The sequence below is a fragment of the Rhea americana genome, unplaced genomic scaffold (genome assembly GCF_003343005.1).
Source record: "Rhea americana isolate MKP2758 unplaced genomic scaffold, rheAme1 scaffold_273, whole genome shotgun sequence".
Taxonomy (NCBI): Eukaryota; Metazoa; Chordata; class Aves; order Rheiformes; family Rheidae; genus Rhea; species Rhea americana.
Window position 1 is genome coordinate 216,183 of NW_028186394.1, and position 24,180 is coordinate 240,362.

Genomic DNA, 24,180 nt, shown 5'->3' on the forward strand with positions numbered 1-24,180 from the left:
GACTACCCCAAAGGAACATCCACTAACAACTGTTGACTCTTAAGGGATACAGAAAACCTGTCTAAAGACTACATTGTTATCACCAGTCAAGAAGAACCCCAGAGACATGATGTGGACTCAGCAGCTTGCATTCCTTTCCTTGTCCTCTGTATCACACACAAACAGCCCTGGTCAGACAACTTGAGAAAAATGGGCCTCAGTGCATGTGAGCATGTGGGTGTGATACTGCAGGAATGGTATCTACAAGAAAATGAGTGTGAGTGGGTAAAAGTCAACTTAAGCAGTTTTGTAAATAAATAAATAGACAGTTTTCTACTGTCTGGTGCTGAGTTTTGTTACACAAATTTCCTATGGCAGGATCCACTTATCCCACACAATTCCTCCCCTCATCTCCTTCTCTCCACAGACCTAGAGGCCTTCATGGACCCCACATGCAAATTGTTCTGCTCTGCATCTTCACTAGGGAGGAGGAAGAACATTATCAGTGGATATAGAGGAACAGGGAACTGTTCCTTCTGTTCATAGTCTAACGAGAAAAAGAAAATATTGGTGCAGCCATGGACTATTGCTCTAGAGTAGAGCATTATGGTCATGCTGGCACTAAATTCACGTTCAGGTGTACATGACAGTGTGTTCAATATACATCATCTGAGCCTATAAATTGAGAATCCACCATGCATTAGATTTCCAGATAAAAATGAAAACTGGAGAGGAAAGATGGGGGTTGAGCATTTCATGATTAAAAAAAAACTAAACAGGCAAAAAAAATTTTTTTTGGTAGGTATGAAAACTCTGCATAAAGAAGTACAGGAACAACTTAAAAGAATCCTGAAACATTAATTGTTATTTTTTAGTATTTATTTCCCTATCACAGGGAACTACCCATTCAATTAGCTTAAAATGCTTAAAAGAAAAAAAAAATGAATCCCTCTAGCAACCTTCATATAGATGCAAAGAGAAAAACGTGGGATGAAGTTGATAAGGAAGAAGGAATATTCACTTTTGAAATTTGTTGGGTCATAACAGCACTAAACCCCAACAAGGCAGGAGACAATCTGTCAACYGTGAAAAAAAAATACAAAACTTCCCCTATTGTTCTATAAATAGAGACTCTTTAAAAAAATATGACTATTGAAGAGAAACAGAGCAGAAAGGTTGTTACACACTATGCTCAGCATACCTCATTACCTAAGTAACAGCTGTAAAAGCCTGACTCAGACCTATAGCACTCATGGCTACTTTAAATAAAAGAAATAGGCACAATACTGACAACTAATCTCTCTCCCCTGCAGAATTGTTATCCCGCCACAAATTAAGTTGTTAAGTTTGGAAAAAAAATAATGCTACAGGGGAGAAGACAGTATTCTCATAAAAAATAAAATAAAATAATAATTAAAAAACCACTACATGCCACAAAGTCAAACTTCTTCTGATATTACATGCTCCTGAATTCCACATCACCTTCTAAGTTTGAAATACAGGCATTACACCATCCAGCTATGGCATCAATGATAGTGTTTTACAGCTGTGGTGACAACATCCATAATGTGTAGGGACAAACACAAGGATTTTTTTCACAAACAAGAAACAGATAGACACATTATAGAAACCATGGTAATATCTTTATTATAAAAATGCTTAAGTTTTCAAAAGTTTCTGGAATAGTACGGCAGTATGGGACTTCCCTTTGTTTCATATACTTTTTCTTCTTTTCACAGTGCATGACATAATTATTTTATTACAGACATGGCATTTTTTATTTTCAGTTCCCTCAAAAATTTTTAATATTCCAGCTTAAAATGTCATAAGGAAAAAAAAAAAACAACACAAAGGACATTCAGTATTCTAATTCAGCTCCTCCTTGAAAAGAACCTCTAAAAATCACGTCAGCAGCTCAGTGTTTACAAGATCAAAGAACATAGGGCTGAACTGCAATTCAATCTCAAAAGAGAAAGCATTTTAGAAAGAGCAAAAGAAACATGCTTTCTTTATAGCACAGTGTGATTTAAAACAATCCTGTGTCTGATTTGACAAACAATAGTAACAAAGATACAGTGCAATTTGTTCTCAGATGTAAAACTTGACTGATATGAATGGAATGACCATGGTAAGATTGTGCAACAGAAATTACAGAATTGAATGTCAAAGGCAAATGTGTAATTTATACTAAAAATGACATCTACCAATTACAGATGCAGAATGAGGTAATCAGAACTGTAATTAGCTGATCTGCAGGTGCAAAAGGCTATTTACTTGTATATATGCAGATACAGCTTATACTTGAAAATTCTGCCATTGACATTTAGATGCTTTCTCTAGAAAACTTGAGCCTACTTATAAGTTATAATTACTCTCAAAGCTATTTTTAAACTTCACCAACATTCTGAATGTGGCTTCGTATAAAGAATTTCACAAAACCACCACTAGTTATTTGAAATATTTATTCCTCATAATAGCAACAACAATTTCTTAGCAGAAGCAGATGCATGAAATAAAACTATCCAGATGAGTCATCTTCCTCACTGCCTTTCCTTAACACCTGATTTTAGGGAAGGAGTACAGTATGCTCATCAGCCAAATTCTATCCAGCAATGCACCTGAAGAGTCTTCCCTAAGGGACACAGATCAGATCACCTTTTGTTTTTGTAAGCCCATGAAATGATGTTCAGCACAGGTTTCATAGCAGCAGGTACCCACATGACAAGTCTACCAAGAGGCAATGTCCTAAGACTAGACATGAAGAATCAAGCTGTATACCTGAGCTATCCCGGGATCCCTCAGCCAGCATAAAGTCAATTTGCTACATACGTTCTAACAATTAGCATCCTCAGTTATCTGATACTTAACCTTATGTTGTGGTTAGTAAAATCTTTAAAAGGGAAGGCATCTATTTTCACAGGTGAAAGCTGCTGGAAAACTACCTGCCCAGAAACTATAAAGGCAGAGGCTGGTGTTTTACTGTTTATATTAAAAGTAAAAATTTGTGGATAATTTTTTTTTTTTTTTTTTTTGCTTTTGGTTAAGCATTAAATTTTGCAATCAGGATTTGTTCCTCTTACTTCTTTCAGGCACTTAAAAAGAATCCCCCTGTTAGGGATACAATATATAGTAATGAAAAACATGAAAAGCAAAATTAATGTTTGGCATAAGACTAGAAGAGCAAAGGGTTGCTGTAAAAATATTTCTTACCATCTTGTTTTAAAATAAACAGGTCGTTACAGCTGTAAAGCACAATCCTAAGCTGCACATTTACTTAGATTTTCTTGGAATGCCACCACCAAGCTTAGCAGTGCAAACCTGTCTGTTCTGCTTTAAAGTTTGTATCTCAAGCAATACTTTGTATAGCAGCATCCCTACCTACATCAAATGCCTCTGTATAAATACATCAGAGAATGTAACTGCTGAATTGGATCTTCTAATCTGCACAGGATGAGGGAAGAGACACATCTGTGAGCAAGAGCCCTTGTGCAAAGTCATTCAAAAATTTTCAGGGTGGGGCCTCCCACTAATCCTGCTTTATCTGTGCTCACAACTTCAAAAAAAGGAGAAAAAATAACAATACGAAAAAGATACCTAGCAAGGCACTGTAGAGATTTAAACTTCTTGAATGCAAATTAGATTGATTATGTCCTGATCGGCTGATTTGTGTATTTGTACATGCAACAAAAAAGAAATGTAAAATCTGTTTGGTATCTGGAAGGCTTTAATCTTCATTCATATCTAAGTCTATAAAACAGGTCAAGGTAAAAAGGCATAGGCATCAAAATTACCAAACAACGGAGTGGATACAAGTGTGTGTAAACACAACTGCTACATGGATTTGGCATCTATCCAATAACACAAAGCAATTTCTCATAGCCCACTTAATAGCTGACATTTTAGTCATGTCAGTTCCCATACTGGATATACATCAGATTTGAGGGGGGAAAGTCGTCCCTCCTCTTCAAGAATTTCTTAGCATTTCCGCTTTGTTTTCATCGAGTATAAAGGGAGAACAGAAGTCTTTGTTCTTCATGTACTCCTCCAGACCCTGAGAATGTGCAAAAACAATACAGTTAAGCTGTAAACACATTAGCCTGGTTACCTGCACTATTTTTAAGTTCTCAAAGGATTACTGACTACCTAAAGGTCATGGAAAGGACAGACAACAGCAACAGTTTCCCCAGTGACATGTTACAGTATGACAGAGATGGAAAGAGTTTAACTACATGATGAGTTCATGATGGAGAAACACAGATGAACCACAAAACATTTCAGAAATAAGTCTTCCCAGGATGGAAGAGAGGAAGGTATGTTTTTAACTCATATTGTGATTACTCTCCTTAACTCATGTTAAAGAACAGTCCTCGCGGTCCTAGAAGAGTCAAATTAAATTGCCTTGCCTTCATTTTGTTTTTATAATACATTTATTGTGATAAATTAGCTATCCCCAGGCAAAAAAAACCCAGCAAAGATAACGTGTGAAGCTTTATGAATACCCTTTCCCATTGTCCCCCATCTATCCTTCTATAATCCACTATTTCTCAGCCTGTCTGTCCAACATCCAAAGGCACTTCACAGTGTTAAATGGAAGTAGCTTTCTCAGGACCAATTAATTTTAGGGGAAAAAATTTCAGAAATCTGTTCTAAAATGTGCTTTCTCTCAAGACAATGCACATACCATGCTTTCTTATTTAGTATTCACTCACTGTGGGAGGGATCACTAGCGCAAATTAGTACACAGCCATATACAGTAACCCCACGCATTTTGCACTTCTGTGATTCTTTTCATTCAGAGGATCTCAAAGTACTTGTGAGTTTTAATGAAACTGTGCAGCTTCATTACAAATTTCATTTTACAGATGGTTAAAACTGAGATACAGAGAGAGGGAGCAAACTGCTGAACTGTAAACCATAGTGGAATTAGGAATGTAACACAGAGCTCAAGTCCAGGCTACCTTGATCTTACTATTTCTTGGCAAACACAGGCTAAAGAAATCCCCTGCATTTGGCAGGAAATCAGATACATACATGCTGTCTCTTAAAAATATCTCCCTAGATAATTATCCTCACCTCTCCAGAGTAAGACACTATTGGAGAAATCTCACATACAGCAGGAGGATCTTCAGTTCCTGAGAGACTAAAGAAGAGAAAACAGGATTTTAATTTTTTGCTATACTTATAAAATAGCATGCTTTCTTTGACAGTTCAGCAAGAACAGGACATCTAGAAGGGTAAGAGAGAGGTTAAATTCACAAGCATCAGACATGATTTGACCCAGAACTGTGGAAATAAAAAGGAACTAGCAGGTACCAACTATTTCCCATCAAGCAAGCAAGTGATTTTTAAAGAGGTGCTTTTCAAATAACACAAACAGCTTATAGGTTATTAAATTATGAGCTGATGAACTAATAACCCATAGAGTAAACACAGCTTTTCATTCATTGTGACACAGAATGTATCTGAAGCGGCAATTGCTGTATAATAGCTGATATTTATGCCCATCTGAGACTGCTACTGGGCTTTAAGTACTAGGGCCATATTCAGAAAAGATGGTGATGGCTACAAATTACAATTCCTTGGGCTGACTAAATCCTGAATGTTAAAAGGGATTGCCTCTACCTAAGGCAGTGGTCTCACTGTGCCAGAGTTGCTATAGGAGGAGTCAGCTCACTACCCTAAAGGCAGGAATCTGTTGGAGTTAAAGCACAGAGTTATTTGCATATTATTGTCTACAGTATTTCTAACCAGTAACGAAGCAGGAGCAGTAATAGACATTGATCTCCAGCTGTTCAGAAAAAGTCTGCTGAACAGAAGTCATGCTAAGTTACCACGTGATTACAGAGATGCCCAGTTTTGTGGAGCACAGTGTACACAGCTGCAAAGGACAGGCAATCACAGACAGAGAAGCTAAAGTAGGTCATGAAGGTTCACACCTGAGTTTCTCTGGTATCCTGCAACCATTTTCATCCACAAATTTGGCCCCAGCCTTGAGAGCCCAGCGGTAGTGCTGGACCAGGAGGGATTGYCGAACAGTGGTAGGAGTGTCTTTGTCAGCCGTGTCTGCATTTTTTAATGGCGAGAACTCCTCTTCTCTCACAACTTCAAATGCCACGGAATTCCTACCAGCAAAGGAGAGAAAACAGTAATAATGAAAAACAAAGCTAGCCATCAGTTCTGTTGTCAAAAAACAGCAGCTACATCTTCCATGGGAAAGGCTCATGCACGTTGTAGGGAGCAGTTACATATGCATCCTTCGGCAGTGTTAAGCTAAGGAAAGTCCACCTCCGACCCAGAGGGCAAAGGAGTGCCATGGTTTGACGACATAAGCATCCAACTAGAAGCCCAGACTCCTAGGGAACATAACAGCAGCCTTCTGACCCCAAAGAACTGTGCACAGATGACAGAAGCAGCAACAATTCTCCAGAGTTCCCACAGAAATCTTTCCAGAGATTAGAAGGCTTTCTGGACAAAAAGCCTCAACTAAGAGGATAATAAGCAAGACAGGGAGGAGACAGCAGTGATGTCTGAAGCTAGGATGCAGGCTGCACTGCAGGTGGTCAGTCTTTAGGATAATTTTGCTCTGAAACAAGATATGCAGCTCACTTTAGAGCACAACCTCCCTGCTGCAAAAAGTGGTCACTCCATGTAGGAGTCTGTGGGCAAGGATGAACCAGGGAAATCAGTTTCCAGGTATGAATTAGCAACTTTAGGAAGTCACTGTCAAATGCTAGTACAGCTGTTTACCAGAAATGGGAATGCAAATAAAAATACCACAACAACATCTACATGTTTCTGCATTTCAAGTGTGAAGAGCATCTGCCAAGTTGTTTTTGCATTAACAAAGCACACAAAGAAATCACTGCTTGCAAATGAGCGCCTTTAAAACCCTCAAATTAGGTCTGTTTTCATCAGGCTAATTTTGCCTTTATTATGCTATTTCATTACTGAATGCATACCAGGAAGTGGCGACTAGAGTTCAAATCTTGAGCTGCCTGATTCTGAAGTAAATCTCTCTAAACCCAAGAATAACTATACCCAATATTATATGGGAGATTCCCAAACTAGACTCCCACCATCTTCTAAAAACAAAGTATCTCAGACTGCATTACCGCTATGGAACAAACGCTCTCTCCTACGTTTTAGAGTCTGGCAATTCTACGCTTACAGTTCCCACAGCAACAGTAACTTGGCCCCATGGAGCTTAGGCAACCAGTTTTCTAAGCACAAAGGGTATGAACTGAGCCTTGGTTTAACATGCACTTAAAATGTAGTAAGAGCTGCAGTTGCTAGGGAAGCCAAAATTCTGCAAGAGCTGATTTCTGTGGGTTGAAATACTCAAACACAGGCCTTTATATTGCTTTCTTTTTCTCCTTTTGTACAGTTAGTAGAGGCTCAGCCAGCCAAGCCATCCTCCATGGAACAAATGGTTCTTGGAGCATAGTCAGAGCAAGCCTGGCTGCTGCCAATGGCTCTGTGAATGCACCTTTTAGAATCTGTGGAGTTACTGTCATGCTGGGAAAGATTGGTAGATGCAACAGTCTCTTAACAAGCCACCCACAAACCATGTACTCCCTGTCAACGCCTGTTACAACCTACAGTCATTCAAACAAACATCGAGAAAGAAAAAAAAAAAAAAAAAAAAAAGAAAGATTCACATCTGTCACTAACTTAGAGAACTGGAACACATCAAATACAAACTTCTCCAGCTTTATCCCGTTTGGTTTTAGCGGCTTTACCAGATTTCCCTCCTCGTCAATGTAGGGCACCTTCTTTATGGCTACATGATGCTTCAGCTGGGGCTCAAATTTCCTGCCAGGGCAAGAGGAGAAGAAACAAGTTCATTTAATTCATGCCCACTTTGAGAGAACTACTACTTTTCTGGGAAAGAGATGGCTTATTACTACTCTTGATAATATCTTGACTGCTATAGATACTGTCCTTTCCAAATATGTCCAGGAAATATTTCACTGACCAGAGCAATCCAGCCACCTGTGTGGTGGGGAGCAGTGGCCAAACCACACCTGCACCAATGCAACATAATTGGGTAAAGCAGGAGGTAAAGAAGGACCTTGTATCTGGTTGAAATCACAGGCAGAGAAAGAAAAGGTATTATCTGAGCAGGATGATAGTATACTAGAGCAGATCCTCACACAAAGATGGATCAGGCTCTTCAAGAAGGTTGTCTGCCTCAAGACTAGACAGAAGTGAAGTCCTCTCCCCCCATAACTATCCCCACATTTTTAAACTATATTCATCCATAGAGACAACCAACACAACAGACCAGTATCCCCAACATGCCCTGAATCAGCACCAGATCTAAGGGAAAAGAACTGCTTTCTGAATGCCTAGTATCATATCCTCAACTGAAGGCTGCAGAATCTCCAGTTTCACTCATTCCCCCAACCTCTGTTGTCTCAAGGGACAGCATGGATGAAACTCCCATTAAAAGCCCTGAATATTTTGCTGCATCACCACACTGCACCCACATGGCTCCTCACCCCTGCAGGCCCAGGAAGCTCTGCTATATCCCAGTTGATTTAGCCACAAAGCATGCAATCTGTCTATCAGATAAGGCCTAAAGAGCATACTGGAGCTGTCAGAAAGCAGATACAGCTGTTCTGAGCAACCTGGAAAAGAGAGGAGGTGAATAGCAGAGCAGGATGTACCCACAACTGAAACTACCAAGTGAGAAACTGAGATACCCGCTCTTGAAGGTATTTTGAGGCTGCACAGCTGCCTGACAGGTCTGCTGGAACTTACTCGGCCACTGTCTGCAGAAAATCAACCGTGAAGAAATGGTTGCAGATATTGCCAACACTGTACATCAGCCTCCCATCAGGGCTTTGCTGCTGTGCGGTCTCCACACTGATCTCACTGTACTCCACCACCTGACAGATCCCATCCACAAGGCACACTACCCCAACAGGCTCCGTGGGATAGGCTTTCTCCACCACCTGCAGCCACAGGGCAAAAGGCTATGACAAAGAGGAAGAAAAACCAAGCCCTAAGCCACCTCCCACATGCAATCTACCCTTCAAAGCTCTGTTACATGCTGATTCTCCAGTGCTTCAAGAGCACAAACATGACAGTGCTGAGTATACAGAGCAGCCTGAAAGCGTATTTTGCCCCCACAGCCTGGCATAAGAACCAGGACTCAACCACTTAATTAAACAGTTGCTCAGAGGGCAGACCACAGTTACAAGAAAACAGCATTCTTCAGAGCAGTTCTGTGATCAAGGACTGTTAACTGGGGCCCAGCATTAAACGAAAAATCTTTACAGCTCTTAGCTTTCAGCTCCCTGTCTGCATGAACAGCGTTAATGATTAATGCAATATAAATCTTTCCTTATAAACATCAAAAGCCTGCTACTTTAGAGTCTCAAATCAGGTTGGTTTGGTTTTTCCCATTTTCCACAGTGGGATAAAAAGAATGCTTGGATTAAACTAAAATGTACGTCTATAAAATGTGCCCCAGCCAATAAAGCTTTTAGCCTATAGGGACATACTCTGCATATGGCATTGGCAGCAAGCAGTTACTACTTGTAGTTCAGGCTGTCATGTCTAAATTTGCTCTTTTCCAGCCTTCTTGTCAGAGGTTTAATAACGTAGTATATCCAAGGTCACCCTACCCAACAGCTTACGAGCACAATTGGACCTTAATTCTCAGTGGAGAAATGGTCTATTAGCACTACCTCACCTTAACACCACAATCCGCCCTTTTGGAAACACAGAAGCCTATGAAGACTGGATCTGCCATTTTGATGAGGATATTGTCCACACAATATACATGGACATACTGGATACCACGCTGTTTCATGTCATCCAAGATCTTATTATCCATCAAAGCACGATATAAGCCACCATTGCCATCTATAATGCAAGAGAAAAGAGAAGGCCCTGTTTCATTAGTGACAATGTGGTTTTTGTGATTAACATCTTCAGACCAAAAACTACAGAGCAGGAAATGTTTTCTAGCAGTACATGCTCAGGCCAAGAGTAAATGCTACTAGATTTTATTCCCAGTGCTGCCACAGACTCAGTTCATGCAACTTAGTTTCTTTCCATATCCCAGCTTCCTCATCTGTAAAGTGTGACTGTGTATATCAACCTCACAGAAAAATATTATGAGACTTTATGAAGTGTTTTAAGATCCTTAGAGGGAAAATGCTAAAGAGTAAAGCACTATACAGAGGGTAGCAGAGGATTATTACATTTCTTGTCATCCAGTACAGAGCAAAAGCATGTTTAAAATTCAGCCTGGGAGAAAAGACTAACATAAATCTTATTACATGTGATAAATGATTCCCCCTCCTCCCAACCTACTATCTTCTTTGAAGGTTTGAACTCCAGCTGCAGAAGAGACACCTGCACATTTGTTCAGCAAACACAGATCACCCTTTCATGGTTCCTTCTTTGACACTCCTGTCAGCTCAGGAAAGTCATCACACAGCCACAAAAACACATTACTGCAACTTAGTCCTCACTGGGATGCCTTCGCCGCTTTTCTTATCATGTCCAGGTTGAAAGAAGGGGAGAACTACTGTTCAAGGTGAGGTATTTCAATCATTTTGCCAAAAGTTTGTCTTCTTGCTGAATTTTTTGCCATTTACAGCTATCAGCCTTGAATGAGAGCCTTCAACCAGGTGAACTTTCTCCCTAGCCTGACAGCATGGCTCTGTTGATGGACCACAAGCCCAGAGCCAGTAGTGTGTGCAGTGAGGAGCGCACACTGCTCCCCTGCAGTTTCACCCCTGGCAGGCAGTGACTTTCACTCAGAGACCTCATCTTGTGTATACACAGACCTGCCAGAGCATGTCATTCTTAGCCTGCAGCGACCCCAGTCCTTCTAATTCTGCCCATGTTCCCAGGCTTTGATAAAAAAAAGTGTATGGTGTGGACAAATCTCCAGCAAAAACTAAATGGAAACTGCTACACTCTTGATTACCATCCTGAAAACATTCAGTTGAACCCTCCCACACTAATCAGAAGCATTAACATTGACCTCCAAAAGAATGCTCCTGTGCGACAAGGCTGGTGATAGCTGGCAGTAATTATCAACAGATTTTACATTACTGTGCCAATCCAAAGTGAACAGCTGGGTACCTGGAGCCATCGCAATTTTCCCCTTCTCCTCTAAGATGGCCTTCCCATCAAAGGTGACAGCTGGCAGCATCCTCTGTTCAAACATAATCACATTGGACTTATCCAGATTGAAGTAGTTGTGTTCTGCAAAGAATTCTTCTGTAGGCCCCAAGGTGAACTCACTTGTCATAATGTACCTGGGCAAGAACAGATGCTGAGCAAAGAACAAATCACAAATAAAAGGAAAATGCAAGCAAAAGGCAAAACTACAGACGGAATATAAATGGGGAAAAAAGAATAAGTATCATATGAGAGACAATTCAATATTCTATGGTACATACCTAGGCAGGAGAGCTTTCTTCCAAAACTCAGCCTGCCAGAAGGCTGCATGGGGTCTTGTGCAAGAGCCCTTCCCTCTCACAAATGACATAGATATCCAGGTGAGTTGGACAGTGAGGCAAGAGACAGTACAAGAGACAGTAGAACAGCCTCATCCACTGTAGATATTAAGAGTTTAAAGAAGGACTGATCTGCACCAGGTACTGAGAACTAGCTGTGAATCTCCAGAACCTCTAAAGTCTGCCAGTGCCTCTTCTATGCCAAGGTGAAGAGCAGCATTTTCAGATGTTAGCTGTATGATCTTTTTTTTTCTCTTAAGCTTCTCTATTTCTGTCCTCTCCTTTGGCCTCCAAACTCCTCCTGTGTCTCTGTCTTTGCTATTTGCTTTCTTCAGCAATGGCTAAGAGCCATATTCGCCAGCTCCCTACAAAGCACTTCTCCAATCACTATTGCTATAGGATTATAGAGTCCTCTGCCAGCATACTAGGGTATCTGCGCCTTAAATAAGAGAACTTGGACCTCACGAAAACACTGATTTACATCCTTGTAGCACAGCATGAACTGGCCTCTGGCATACTGTAGCAGTAATCTGCCTCTTCAGCCCATGGCAGGGAAGTTCTAAAGGGTATCAACAAAGTTTGCATTCTGCAAATAATCCAATTTACTTCTAGCAGTATCAGAGGTGGGAGCATTTGTAGTTCAGGTCACAGTTATATGGATTAAGAGATGTACAACCTGGAGCTGAATTACCTTCGGTCACCAATTTGTAAAAGAGAATGGGCTAYCCTGAAGATCCTAGGCATGTATGCTCTTTCTCTCCCAAACCCTGGAGGCCTTTGAAAGCTATTAGCAGCCAGGAGAGCAGGCAGTCAGCTCTTAGAATTAGGTGTCATTTTGTGACATTTTCCTTCTGCAATAAGAGCAGGAGGTGGCCTAAAAATGGAGCATGACAGGCATTTACCATTGTGAGGTGAAAAGTTCTTTGTTGTGGTAGAAATAGGACATAAGGGCAGGGTGAAGGTCAAGGAAGGTGAGCACTCGGCGATCTCTCCCTCTGCACACAACTCTGAGAAAGTAAGATACAAATAAATCTCTTTCAAAGGATCTGAAACAGGCACTGGAAAGTGTTGTTTGTACTGTCCTCGAGGTCTGTGCTTTAAAAGACAGAATGCTACAGYAGTTAGGGTAGTGGTCAACAATTGAAGGGCAGGGGTTGTTTCCTCAGCTCTGTAGCCTGTCACACTTCTCATTCCTTCACACCCCAATCCTGCTGGGATTGCAAACCTTGCAAGGCAAAGGTTCTTCCCTAATATGCCTCTTACGGCACTTAACAGAACACTTCTAGAAGACAGCATAGGCAGGCCTGCAATGCAAAGAGCCTCGTACGGTAGGTCAGTGGCTCCAGGTCGCTTACCAGGGGATGGTACACTTGTGGTGGTATCTCTGGCTGGTGAGCTGCTCCACTTTCCGGATTCTTTCTGCTTGGATCTGATACAAGGTCTTGCCACTAGGCAACCCCACATCGTACATGCCCTTTGGGTAGCTCACTCCCAAGCGACTTCCTTGACCACCAGCCAGAAGCAGCACTGCCACTTTGTTCTGCGAGATCTGGTGGAAACCTGAATAGGAGAAGGAAGGCAACAGGAACATAAAAGTCACAAGACTAAAGACAATCAACACCCTGCACGCTCGAGGCTTTCTACAGAGCTCAGGTAACAGCCAAAGCTTGAGACCCACTGTTGGAAGTTCAGAGAGAAATTTGATGTTTCATGCAATATTAACTAATTTATTTCATTTCCTTGATACATCTGTTTCCTCATTTAAAGTAAGGGATGGTATAATCACAGAATGAGTAAGGTTGGAAGGGACCTTTGGAAATCATCTGGTCCAACTCCCCTGCTCAAGCAGGGTCACCTACAGCATGTTAGACAGGGTTGCATCCAGGTGGGCCTTGAATATCTCCAGAGAAGGAGACGCCACAACCTCTCTGGGCAACCTGTTCCAGTGCTCCGTCACTCTCACAGTAAAGAAATTCCCCCTCACATTCAGGCAGAACTTCCTGTGGTTCTGTTTGTGCCTGTTGCCTCTTGTCCTGTCACATGGGACTACTGAAAAGAGTTTAGCCCCATCCCCTTGACACCCTCCCTTCAGATACTTATACACATTGATAAGATTCTCTCTCAGTCTTCTCTTCTCCAGGCTAAACAGGTCCAGCTCTCGCAGGGGCAGATGCTTCAGTGCTCTGACCATCTTTGTAGCCCTACGCTGGACTCTCTCCACTAGCTCCATGTCTCTCTTGTACTGGGGAGCCCAGAAATGGACACAGTACTCCAGACGTGGACTCACCAGGGCTGAGTAAAGGGGGCAGGATCACCTCCCTTGACCTGCTGGCAACAGTCTTCCTAATGCACCCCAGGATACTGTTGGCCTTCCTGGCCACAAGGGCACATTGCTGGCTCATGGTCACTTGCCATCCACCGGCACTCCCAGGTCCTTCTCTGCAGAGCTGCTCTCCAGAAGGTCAGCCCCCCAGCTTGTACTGGTGCATACAGCTATTTCTCCCTAGGTGCAGGACTCTGCACTTGCCCTTGTTGAACCTCATAATAATGGGGAACAGCCACAAGTTCAGCTTTAGAGATTCAAATTGGACATTAGGGTAAAAATTCTTTACCAGGAAGGTGGTGCAGCTCTGGAATAGGATCCCAGAGAAGTAGGGGACCTCCATCCTTTTAGATTTTTAATACTCAGCTAGACAAAGCCATAGCTGACTTGATCTAGTGTTGGGTACAGTCCTGCTCCAAACGGGAGGCTGAACTAGAGGCCCCTTAATACTAACGTTTCTACATCCTGGAAGAGTCTCATCGCCTTCAGGAAAACATGGAGATTTCTGGAATCTGTCTTAATCAATTACCTGTACTGCTCCCACTGCTATTAGGATACAGTCAGGACCAATGACAGCAAAGCTTGCAGAAGATGCAACTCCCACAGTCCAGTTAAAGACAATATAATTTCTCCTGATAAACCAGAAAAGTCCAAGCTTGGGGAATAATTCGACCACATTATAAACATCCAATTCACTCTCTTTTTGACGTTCCCTGCCTTCTCTCCAGCCAGAACCACAGTAACCACCATGTGCAACTGGTACAAATATTTTTTTTTTCTTAGATGACACTTCGCATTCCTCCCAAGTGCAATGAGCTTTGAGGCTGTCCAGGGAAAAAGCTACAGCTCTGGTGGTGGATAGTAGCAATCAGAGCCTCCTGCAATCTTACACAAGTCTACAGCACAGTTATGCCTGCCATTGCTCCCCACAGTCCAGAGCAACCCACGCTCCTCCCCAACTTCCAAGCAGGAGACAAACATCCAAATTTGCATCATTTTAAATCTGCCAAGGACTAAACTAATAACAATAATAATCGTCATCATCATCTTAATTTGGACTGAAAGACACCAGGACCAAAGACACTGAATTAGAAGAAGCAATGGGTTGTTGTTATGCTTTTCTTTAAATAATTAGCTGTTAAACTGAGTAGTAAGAGAGAAAATATCAATTGCTGCTGTGACAACCTGACTTGATTTCAATTCTGTTCAAAAGTCCAGCTTTCAGGAATAAATAAAAAAAATACAATTAAAAAAAAAATCCCTTAAGTTATCCAGAACATTATGACAACATTATTGACATCCCCCAAGCTGATATATTTGACTCACCACAACAATAATGTCATGTTTCAGTCTGAATATACTGTTTCCAAAAAAGTTAATAATGCCTGCTGAGGCACACTTAAGAAAGCCAGTTACACAATATTGTCGTTACTTTGCTGCAGAAACAGAACAGACCTTTGAAACAATTCACAGAATCACAGAAATGCTGGCTGGAAGTGATTTCTGGAGATTTCTAGTCCAACCTCCTGCTCTAAGTAGGACTATGAGAGCTTTCTAGAAGGAAATCTGCACTGAAGGTGAAAGATTCAGGATTTCAAAGCTTCAAGCAGCCCTTGGACAGAAGGGGAAGCTTGTATGGACTTAAACTTGACGTTGAAAAGGCACAGACCACAGCACTGGGTGAACTGCATTGCAAGATACACAGTGTACTAAAACAAAGCTCTAAAGTTTCAGTTCTGCAACACCCAGACATAGACAAAATAAGCCTCACCTTGTGCAATAAACCATGAGCAATTAATGATTTCTTTGCATCACCATCGAATTCCCCAGTGCAAAAGACTACCAAAACATAGAGCGGGGGTCAAAAGTATTAGCTATTACTTGCTACATGGCACACTGCTTGCCTTCCAGCCCATAGTACTAACACCCATGGGAGAGGCAGCACTGCAGAACAGCCTTGGCGAGCTTTGTGTGCTGAGGAGTACTTTCAGTAACACACAACCCAACTAACAGCATCCATTACAGTGCTACAGGAGTCAGAGGCTACTTGCCTTAGTCTCCAAGTCTGCATAAAAGGGGTGAATGCAAAGATGTCTTCCTTTAATGGAAACTTGACATGAGGAAAATATAGGCAGCCATGGAACGGGGCTAGCATAAAGAGCACAGGTTTCCATGTGAGTCTGGACAGGCAGCACCTTGTACCACCAGCAACAAGGAAAAGACCCAGAGAGAAGGGGCTCCAGGAGGACAAGTGCTCTCCTTCAACCAGGACCATACACAACAGTGTCACTTGGCACCCCGAAGTACCTTCTTCAAAGGTGTCCAGTGACACCGTTATGTGAGGTCCCAGATGGGAGACAGCTTGTCCTCCTGGAGCCACTTCTTCTCCAGGGAAGAGAGGCAGCAAACTCTCATGCCAGGGATGCTACAAGGGGGAAGTATGTTGCACCAGCCCAAGGAGTGAGATCTGCACTCTGCACACAAGCCTGCCTAGGTGCAGCAATGTGGCCCCACTAAACACAAGCCTTGGTTAAAGCTTCTTTCCCTTTAGTTTCCTGTTTCACTTCCCTGTCCTCTCCTCCTCTCCACAAATACACATACGTATTCTGGAAAATGAAAGCCAGTTTAACACCAAACTAAATCGGGATGCTCAGCTCTGAGCCAACCTCTGTGCTCCACAACCTGCCAGGAGCCTTGGAGCAAACGCAGTGGAATGAAATTGGCCTCACACAGCCCTTGTTGTCTGGGGCAAAGCTCCCAAATTAACCCACAGGGATGGAGGGGAGAGGTGTTAAAGGCAGTTGAGGGGTCAGTAGTGATGACCGACAGGGAAAGGAAGGAAAAACAATTGTGCTCAGAAATAAAAGTTAATCTCTTTCTTTTTTGATCACGCTGTTTTAGCAGCCACTCCACTGTCCTGGGGCAGATAAAAGGGGAAAAAGTCACAGCTATAACCGAAATAGTGAGCATAATCAAGAGTGGGGATGCATTTACATAAATCCTGCCTATTCGCTTTTCCCCTTCATGCCAGGAAAAGAGGGGCAAGTGTTATAGTCCCTCTGAGCTCAACCAGAACACGAAGATGGTTCACTGGGCTGCAAGGAAAAGCTTCTCACTTTGCCAATCCATCCCTGAATGGATTTAATCTTGGCCTCCTCACAGTAATGATAAGCCTCTCATACAGCAAGATAAATAGCAGCACCCAAGTAAAGAAAAGCCCTTGACAGTTAACAGACAAGAACATATTTCTCACTTCAATGATTAAGGACTAGGCTGGATGAGTCACTCTCCAATTATGCCCAACCATATTAAAAACCCATAGGAGATGGATGTGGGCCCAGAGACCAAGCATGGCAAGAAGGGCTCTGAACGTCACCATGTTACATTTGCTCCCTGACTGAACAAGTGCCCTAGAACGAGAGCACAAGGCTGTCCAGTGCAACTTTTCAGGTCAAGTAAGCCTAATGGGTGCATCCTATTAAGCAGAGAGGAGGTAAGAAGGTGAAATATATGCATCACTGTCCAGTTAGTCCAGCTGCTTGCTACTTTGGATGCAAATGAGTGCATAGCTCACTTGTCACTGCATCACTCATGCCACACTGCTGCTCCACGGTACCAACTAAGAAAGGCAGCTACGAGGGTGGCAGCAGCATCCTTCCTCTCTGCATCAAAGAGATCTGTAGTCACCCGGGTAAGCAAACCTGGAGTTTTCCAAAAGTCTGAACCGTTTGGGGCTGATATTTAAGACTAATATATTAGAGTTAGTAAAATCAGCCTACTCAACCACATCCCACAAAGGGCTGGTCTAGATAAAGATGTTCTTCGCATCATCCTCACCAGGCAGTGCATTGGGTCACAGTGCAACAATAGCGCATATGTTTAGAGCCTGCTCCACAAACTGCTTCCATTGCAGTCCTACCTTGACTCATTGCTTCCTTGGGCTCCAGATCATAGTATCCGCTATTCCTTATCTCAGCCTTGTGTTACTGCAGGGATAGCATGGCTAACACCTCTCAATTTGGTCTAATTTATGTGAACATTGCACCGAAGCAGTGCAATTCCTGGCTGGCACACTCCTTCAAGCTGAAGCTGACACAAGAGTTTCCAGTAGAAAAACTAGAAGAGGAAAAAATTTACAGGAAAAAAAGCTTAAAAAGAAGTTCCCACATGATACACTTCTGAATTGTTTGAAATATTTCAAAAAGGCAATAAAACCATTAAAAAGCTAAAAAATCTAGAACTGAAATTTGTTAAGTTAAAGCATTTCATATTGATTTAAAACAAAGCTCCCTGAAGGCCTAACTCAGCATTTGCTGTTTTCAGTTCAGCCCCAAAGTAGCATCTCTCCAAGCATATCAATTCAGTCACCAAACCATGACCAAGTCAGTCATTTGCCCAACTCCATCCCTGCTGCATTATTTGCTCCAATATTGGCATCTCTTGAACACATATGTTTTCTTGAATGCACTCACACATGTCCTGGTCCCGACATGACAAGCCACATTGCTCAGCTTTCAAGTGCCACTTATCTGAAAYAGTAAGTTTGTGCATGGCAATGGACTGTGACTAAGAGGAATGGATTATTCACATGAAATCTTGATTTAACATGTATCAAGAAAAGCCTAAGACCAACCTATCTAACTTTGCCCGGCAACATCCAGCACAAGCTGCTGTGATCCCTGGCCAGGATTTGAAGGTACCAGAGCTGGAATCATCTCACTTAAACTGAGATGTCTAAGATAAGATAGTAGTTCACATAAGCTTTACATGTAGTGAATGGAGAAAATTGGACACTGTCAAATGATGATTCAGCTTCTAGCAACCACTTCCCTGCATCTGCCTCTCCCTGCATTGACTACAGATGGAGCTGAAGAACTGCGACATAAGGRAGATGAATCTGAGTTCAAAGCAATACCACTGATAAACTCAGTGGTGTCAGTTCTTTTTTTTCCCTCTTTCCATAATCCAGTAGACTGATCAGGCAGATAGCCCAGGACCCCTAGAAGATGGCTACATCGCAGGGCTTGCTGAAGCAGTCACTTACTGATACCATGAGAAGTTTGGTCCTCATTGCCAGCAGAGTCACCTTCTTCCTAGGAGAGATTTGACAATGAGGCATTTCTTGTGCTGTATGAACAATCTTCTCTGATTGCAAGCACATAATGAAGGGGACTGTTTTTCCCATCACTTATTGATGGGCAACTCTAAAACTACAGGAGAGTATTTCAGGTTTCTGGTTTTAGGTTGCCATGAATATCCAAAAAAATTAATAGGTAAGTCTGCTCTGACTTCCCAAGTGTAGAAAATATTAATATCCATGACTAAAGTTCACAACAACTGCCTTACTTTGTTGTGCATTCCTGCAGGAAATGGAAATATTTATCACTCTCTCTCTCTCTCTCTCAAAAAAAAAAAAAAGTATATAAAAAGCTCAACTAAAGGAAAAAGGGAAGATGTCTTGGCTGGCAGTTATACACAGATACCATGGTATGCCTTATTTTGCATATAAAGTGAAACAAAAATAGATTTTGCAGGAAGTACAGATTGATCTTGCAAGCCCAGATTGAATTCTCCTGCTGAACAGGCTTCATCAGCCTGATACAACAGCATCAACATGAGAAGAATAAAGCAGAAAAATAAAATCTTTAATTTTGCAGAACAGCTCATCAGACCTTCCRATGAAATGGGAGCTGAGGCCCATGCCCAAGATTTATTTTTCAAAAATAAAAACACTTGCAGAATGTAAAAGTGACTGTGCTTGATTTACACAATCCTCCATAAGACTGCCTACAAAGTGTGACCTCTTAATATTTGTGTTTAAGAACCAGAAAGTAAAATCTGTCCAGGCTAAATTTTGTCATCTTAAAGACAGCAACAGATAGGAAGTTTTTTATTTTGTTGTGCTTCCAACCATTTAAAAATATCTTTGAGTATTCCCAAGAATAAGTTTTGGATTGCTTGACATTGTTAATCATTTTTTAAACACAAAAAAGGGAAAAGAGAAACAAGAAGAAATTCAGTTTCATCTATTCAGTCTTTGCTCCCTTTGAAAGATGACATACACAGTGCTGGTATAAACCATCGGGAATTCAGATACTCATTTGCAAATCATGCACAAATTCAGCTCAGAGATGATACCAAGCCTCTCGGGTGAACCGCTGTATCAGAGCACTCTCTCATGAGGACCAAGCAGCCAAGTGGAGATGGCTAAAGAGCAGCAGAGTTCCTAGCATAAGGGCCAGCTCAGCATCACAGCAATTCTATTGAAAGCAAGGTTTTTAGAGCRTGCATCCTTTGAGGAAAGCATAAGTCCCAGAAATCCTGTGCTGCTGCCCCTGCTTCAGCTGAAACACTGCACAGGGGCAAGGCAATGTTCACAGAGACACATGGCATGCCAGCCTCCAGGCTGACACAGCCCTGGTTCAGCGGTGCAAAGTCTCAATCCCAGTTGCCCTGCTCCAGGAAATAAAGCTGAGGGTGGATTCTCATTTCCAGCCTTAAACTGTATCATAAAAACAAAACAAAGCAAAGCAGAAGAATCACATCCCCCTCTCCTGGTGGAAATCAGAAATGCTGCCTCCAGGTCAAATCTGGATCAGAACAAATTGGATTTAAATGTCAAATGACCTTTGTGTGGGGCTAACAGTCTCAAACATACGAGACCTTCTGAATTCTGGCTGGAGACCTCACACAATTTGCCTTATTTGCTGTGGACAAGGCATCAGCATTTCGCAGTCCTGGCAGAGCTGAAGAGGACTTCCAGCTTCCTAGTTTGGTAAATTTGTTACATTAACTGTGCAGCAATCTGGATCAACCCACCCCRTAAAATTCATGCATTGTTTTTCCTCTTCACTTCGGCACCCTCGAGCAAGAGGCAGGGAGCACCATCCTAGTAGGTCCACTACCAGATGGTTACAGTCACTTCTGGGGCTGCTTCTACGGGCACAATCAGGCTCGACCACCCGTGCTGTTGCCTCACTACCTGCTCAGCTTGTCACAATCCAGCATGCAAGAGAAAAAAAAATCAGTGGGAGATGCGAGAACTGCTGGTGGAAAATTTGGTTGGACACAGATCCATGCCCCTACTGTCATGAGAACCAACTTCTTCACTCTCTTAGGAACAAGACATCCCAGGCTGCCTGCAAACTCCCATCAACGCTKTCTCCACTGAGCCAGGGCCCCACACACTGAGCTGTGTTAAGGCCTGACCTCAGTTTTGCTGAACAGATAAAGGAAGCCACTGTGGGAGCTGGTGAGATCTGCTGCGACTTCAGCAATACAGGGATGGCACCACATGCTGTAGTAAACCAGAGACACTCAGCTGACGGGGCCAGCAGGGCCACCACGGCACATGTGGCCCCTGGGTCGTCAYCGTTAATGCATTTCTGGAGCAGAGCCAGGGACAGGAGGACTGTGTTCCTTTACCTGCAAGCACACAAAAACTCACACCGCGTTCTGCCTCAGCGACAGAGCCTTCTAGCCAGATAACACCATTTCCTCCTTCTGTCCCTCTTAACTGCTCAGCCCCATATTTGTGGTTTGACATGGCAGAAAAGCTTTTCTTCCGCCTTGTGACTATGTCACTTCTATTTTTGCTTTTGTGCGGAAATTTTTACTTCTTTGACCCACATTCTTGCTCACAGGTTTAGGCCAAGGCTGTGCAGACACTTTCTGCAATTTGGAAGATTCCTCTAGGACTACAGTTTCTCTTGTCTTTTTTTTTTCTTTCATTTTTTTAAAAAAATAATTAAAAAGAAAAGATTTGTCAGGCCTTTTTGTTGATCAAAAACTGTCATATTTTATAAAGAATGCTGCAGTGTGGAAAGATGTCTGTATCTTTGTACACAAACAAAATAAAGTTTGCACTGGAAAAAAAAAGCAGAGGGTCACACACACATGACAGTGGCAAGGCACATGCTCCTACCCCACTCCACAYAGGCCAGGTCCAGCCACCACTTCTTCCATCACCCCTTTGTTTTACACACACACAAGGTAACAGAAAATGCTGCTGGCATCTCCCAGGCTCCATGAAACATGATGGTGGATGGCCTGGCACCTCATGGGGTCCCAAACAGCTTATGGGACCTCATCAGCCTGGCTAGCCACATCAGTCGCTGCAATGTAGGTCAAGACCTCCAGTCTACTTGTCACATAGGTCCTGCCAGGTCCTACCCCAAGCTCAACATCCACATGGGGAGGGAGATGGGAAGGATCACCATGCATCTGAAGTCCTGGGACCACTTATAGAACAGAAAGGCTTCTGGAGAACATTCTTTCAACCAACACCCATTCATCTTATTTGGCAACCCCAGCTTATCAGATGCTTTCCTCCCCCTTATTTCTTCCATGTGATCAACCAAATGGCACTTTGCTTTGCTCCGCTCCCAAAACTCAGCTTCTCCTGGTGCCTTACCTGGCACAGCCCGGAAAGAACCCCATCCTAACACGAGAACTGCCTTCACATCACTAATTTGTCCAGGACACCACCAGTATGCCTTGATGCAACTCCTTATTTGAGCAGCAATATAAACCTTTCAACTCCCACCTATCTCTGGAAGCTTCACCTCTTCCTATAAGACACAGCCTTATTCCATGGCTCACCAACCACATGACTCTCCAGCTACTGTGCTTGACAGTTGAAAGTGAAAATTAATGTGCCCCAACAGCCTCTGTGGCCTACCCGTGCACACTGGAGATTTGACTACCCTGTTCAAGGCCAGCTGTAACATGGTACTGTTGTAACCTGGAATCAGACTGCTTGGAAGACAGCTAAGGTGTGAGAAAGAACTGTGAGAGGCCTGTTTGTGGACCTCCATCCCTTGCTGAGGTGCAGTATTCAAGTTCAGGCCTCAAGTCCTTGCTTGAAAGATCACTAGATTGCTGGCTGACCCTGTTAAGAGCCACCTTGTTGGGGGAGGTCACTGTCATTCCTGCCTTGCATTCACCCTCAGCTCCTGCTTGACTTTCTTTGCAAAGCAGCTGTCCCTGCTGCTGACACTGGAAAAAAAAAACAAAAAACAAACAAACAAAAAAAACACTGGTACAAAACATAGTGCCACTGCAAAGTGGCTACACTGCAAGTGTGCTACCACAGGACATTGCTCTCTGCCCTGGGCATCCTTCTGGTATTAATCCCGATCTCTACATCAACCAAGTATTTGCAGGAAGGCATCTTCACAAACACACACAAACTTCACCCCCCTTCCTACTGGTAAGCAGAAGACTTCAGCATAGCAGGGACTTAGACCAGATTCACACCAGGAGCGTGACAGCCCAGGGCAGATCCAGCTGACCTGGCAGATTTTCACAGGCGCCACACCGCATTCTATTTTTTAAGACAAACCTTGCTATTTTTGGTATTGAATTATGCAAGTGGTGTACTTATGAATCTGCTGACAGCCCCAAACAGCAGCTCTCAGGGATATAAACACCTTTGCTTCCTGACAGCTGTGATGTCTGTGGACTCTAAGGCCTGATGAAAGAACAGAGTTTTAAAGAGAACATTTTTCCACGGGGCCCAGCAACAAGAACTGAACAGATGACTAACTGTGGTCATGATGGGCTCCCTGACTGTATAAAAGCGCAATTGTATGCCCCTGTGTTTTGCTCAAGCTCCTGCTAACACCAGGGCAGACCTGCTGCTGCACAAAAAAATAACACATTGCCTTCTGTTCAGATAGCACCAACCACAAGGCAGAAGCATGTTCAGTCCTCTCCGGTGAAGACCACCTAAGTTTGGACCACCTCCAGTTTCAGCTCATTCTCACAGTGGGGACGATTTCGCTGGTTGCAGCTGCATTTGTCTGGTCATCGTCTTAGTTCGCTACCCTGCGCCTACAAACAGTGTCCTCCTGTGTGCGGGGGGAGGAGGGGCAGGAAGAGGCAAAGAGAGAGGCCCGAGGCAGGCTGAGAGGCACCTCACTGCCCTGGGGACTTGGAGCCGGGGAAGAGAGCGGGGAGGGCAGAGACGGACAGAGCCTGCCGAGTTCAGGGAGAAGGCCAAGGGCACGGAGAGAGGGGGCCCAGGGACACGGACCGGCGGACCCAGGAATGGCCTCGGAGCCGGGGCCAAGGCTGTGGACCCCCGGGGCCGAGGGCCCAGCACCCTCCCGCGGGAGGTGGCGAGGGCCCGGCGGGCCGCGCAGCCCCCTCCGCCCGCCCTCACCTTCCGCCTCCCAGCGCTCCAGCGCGGCGGGGTCGCTGCGGCGGACGCTGCCCAGCAGCTCGGCGGGGAGCGGCTCCATCCGGCCGTCCAGGCGCTCCAGCGGGTCCCGCTCGCGGCTGCGGGCCGCCGCCGCCAGCCGGCAGTGCTCGCCCAGGCCGGGCTCCAGCGAGGCGAGGAGCGAGGCGCGCTGCGCCGGACGCAGCTCGGGCCAGAAGCGCAGCAGGTGAGCC

At 43.5% G+C, this 24,180-nt stretch overlaps 1 protein-coding gene across 1 annotated transcript; it reads right to left on the minus strand.

Moving 5' to 3' along the window:
- Positions 1 to 1,600: 1,600 nt before the first annotated feature.
- UAP1L1 (UDP-N-acetylglucosamine pyrophosphorylase 1 like 1) lies at positions 1,601 to 24,179 on the minus strand (the record flags this gene model as incomplete). Its single annotated transcript, XM_085308366.1, has 9 exons — positions 1,601 to 4,030; positions 5,053 to 5,119; positions 5,916 to 6,101; positions 7,651 to 7,791; positions 8,743 to 8,936; positions 9,680 to 9,852; positions 11,086 to 11,261; positions 12,818 to 13,022; positions 23,951 to 24,179. Coding segments are annotated over 9 exons (1,458 nt in total), but the record flags the coding sequence as incomplete, so codon positions are not given.
- Between the last annotated feature and the right edge of the window lies 1 nt (position 24,180).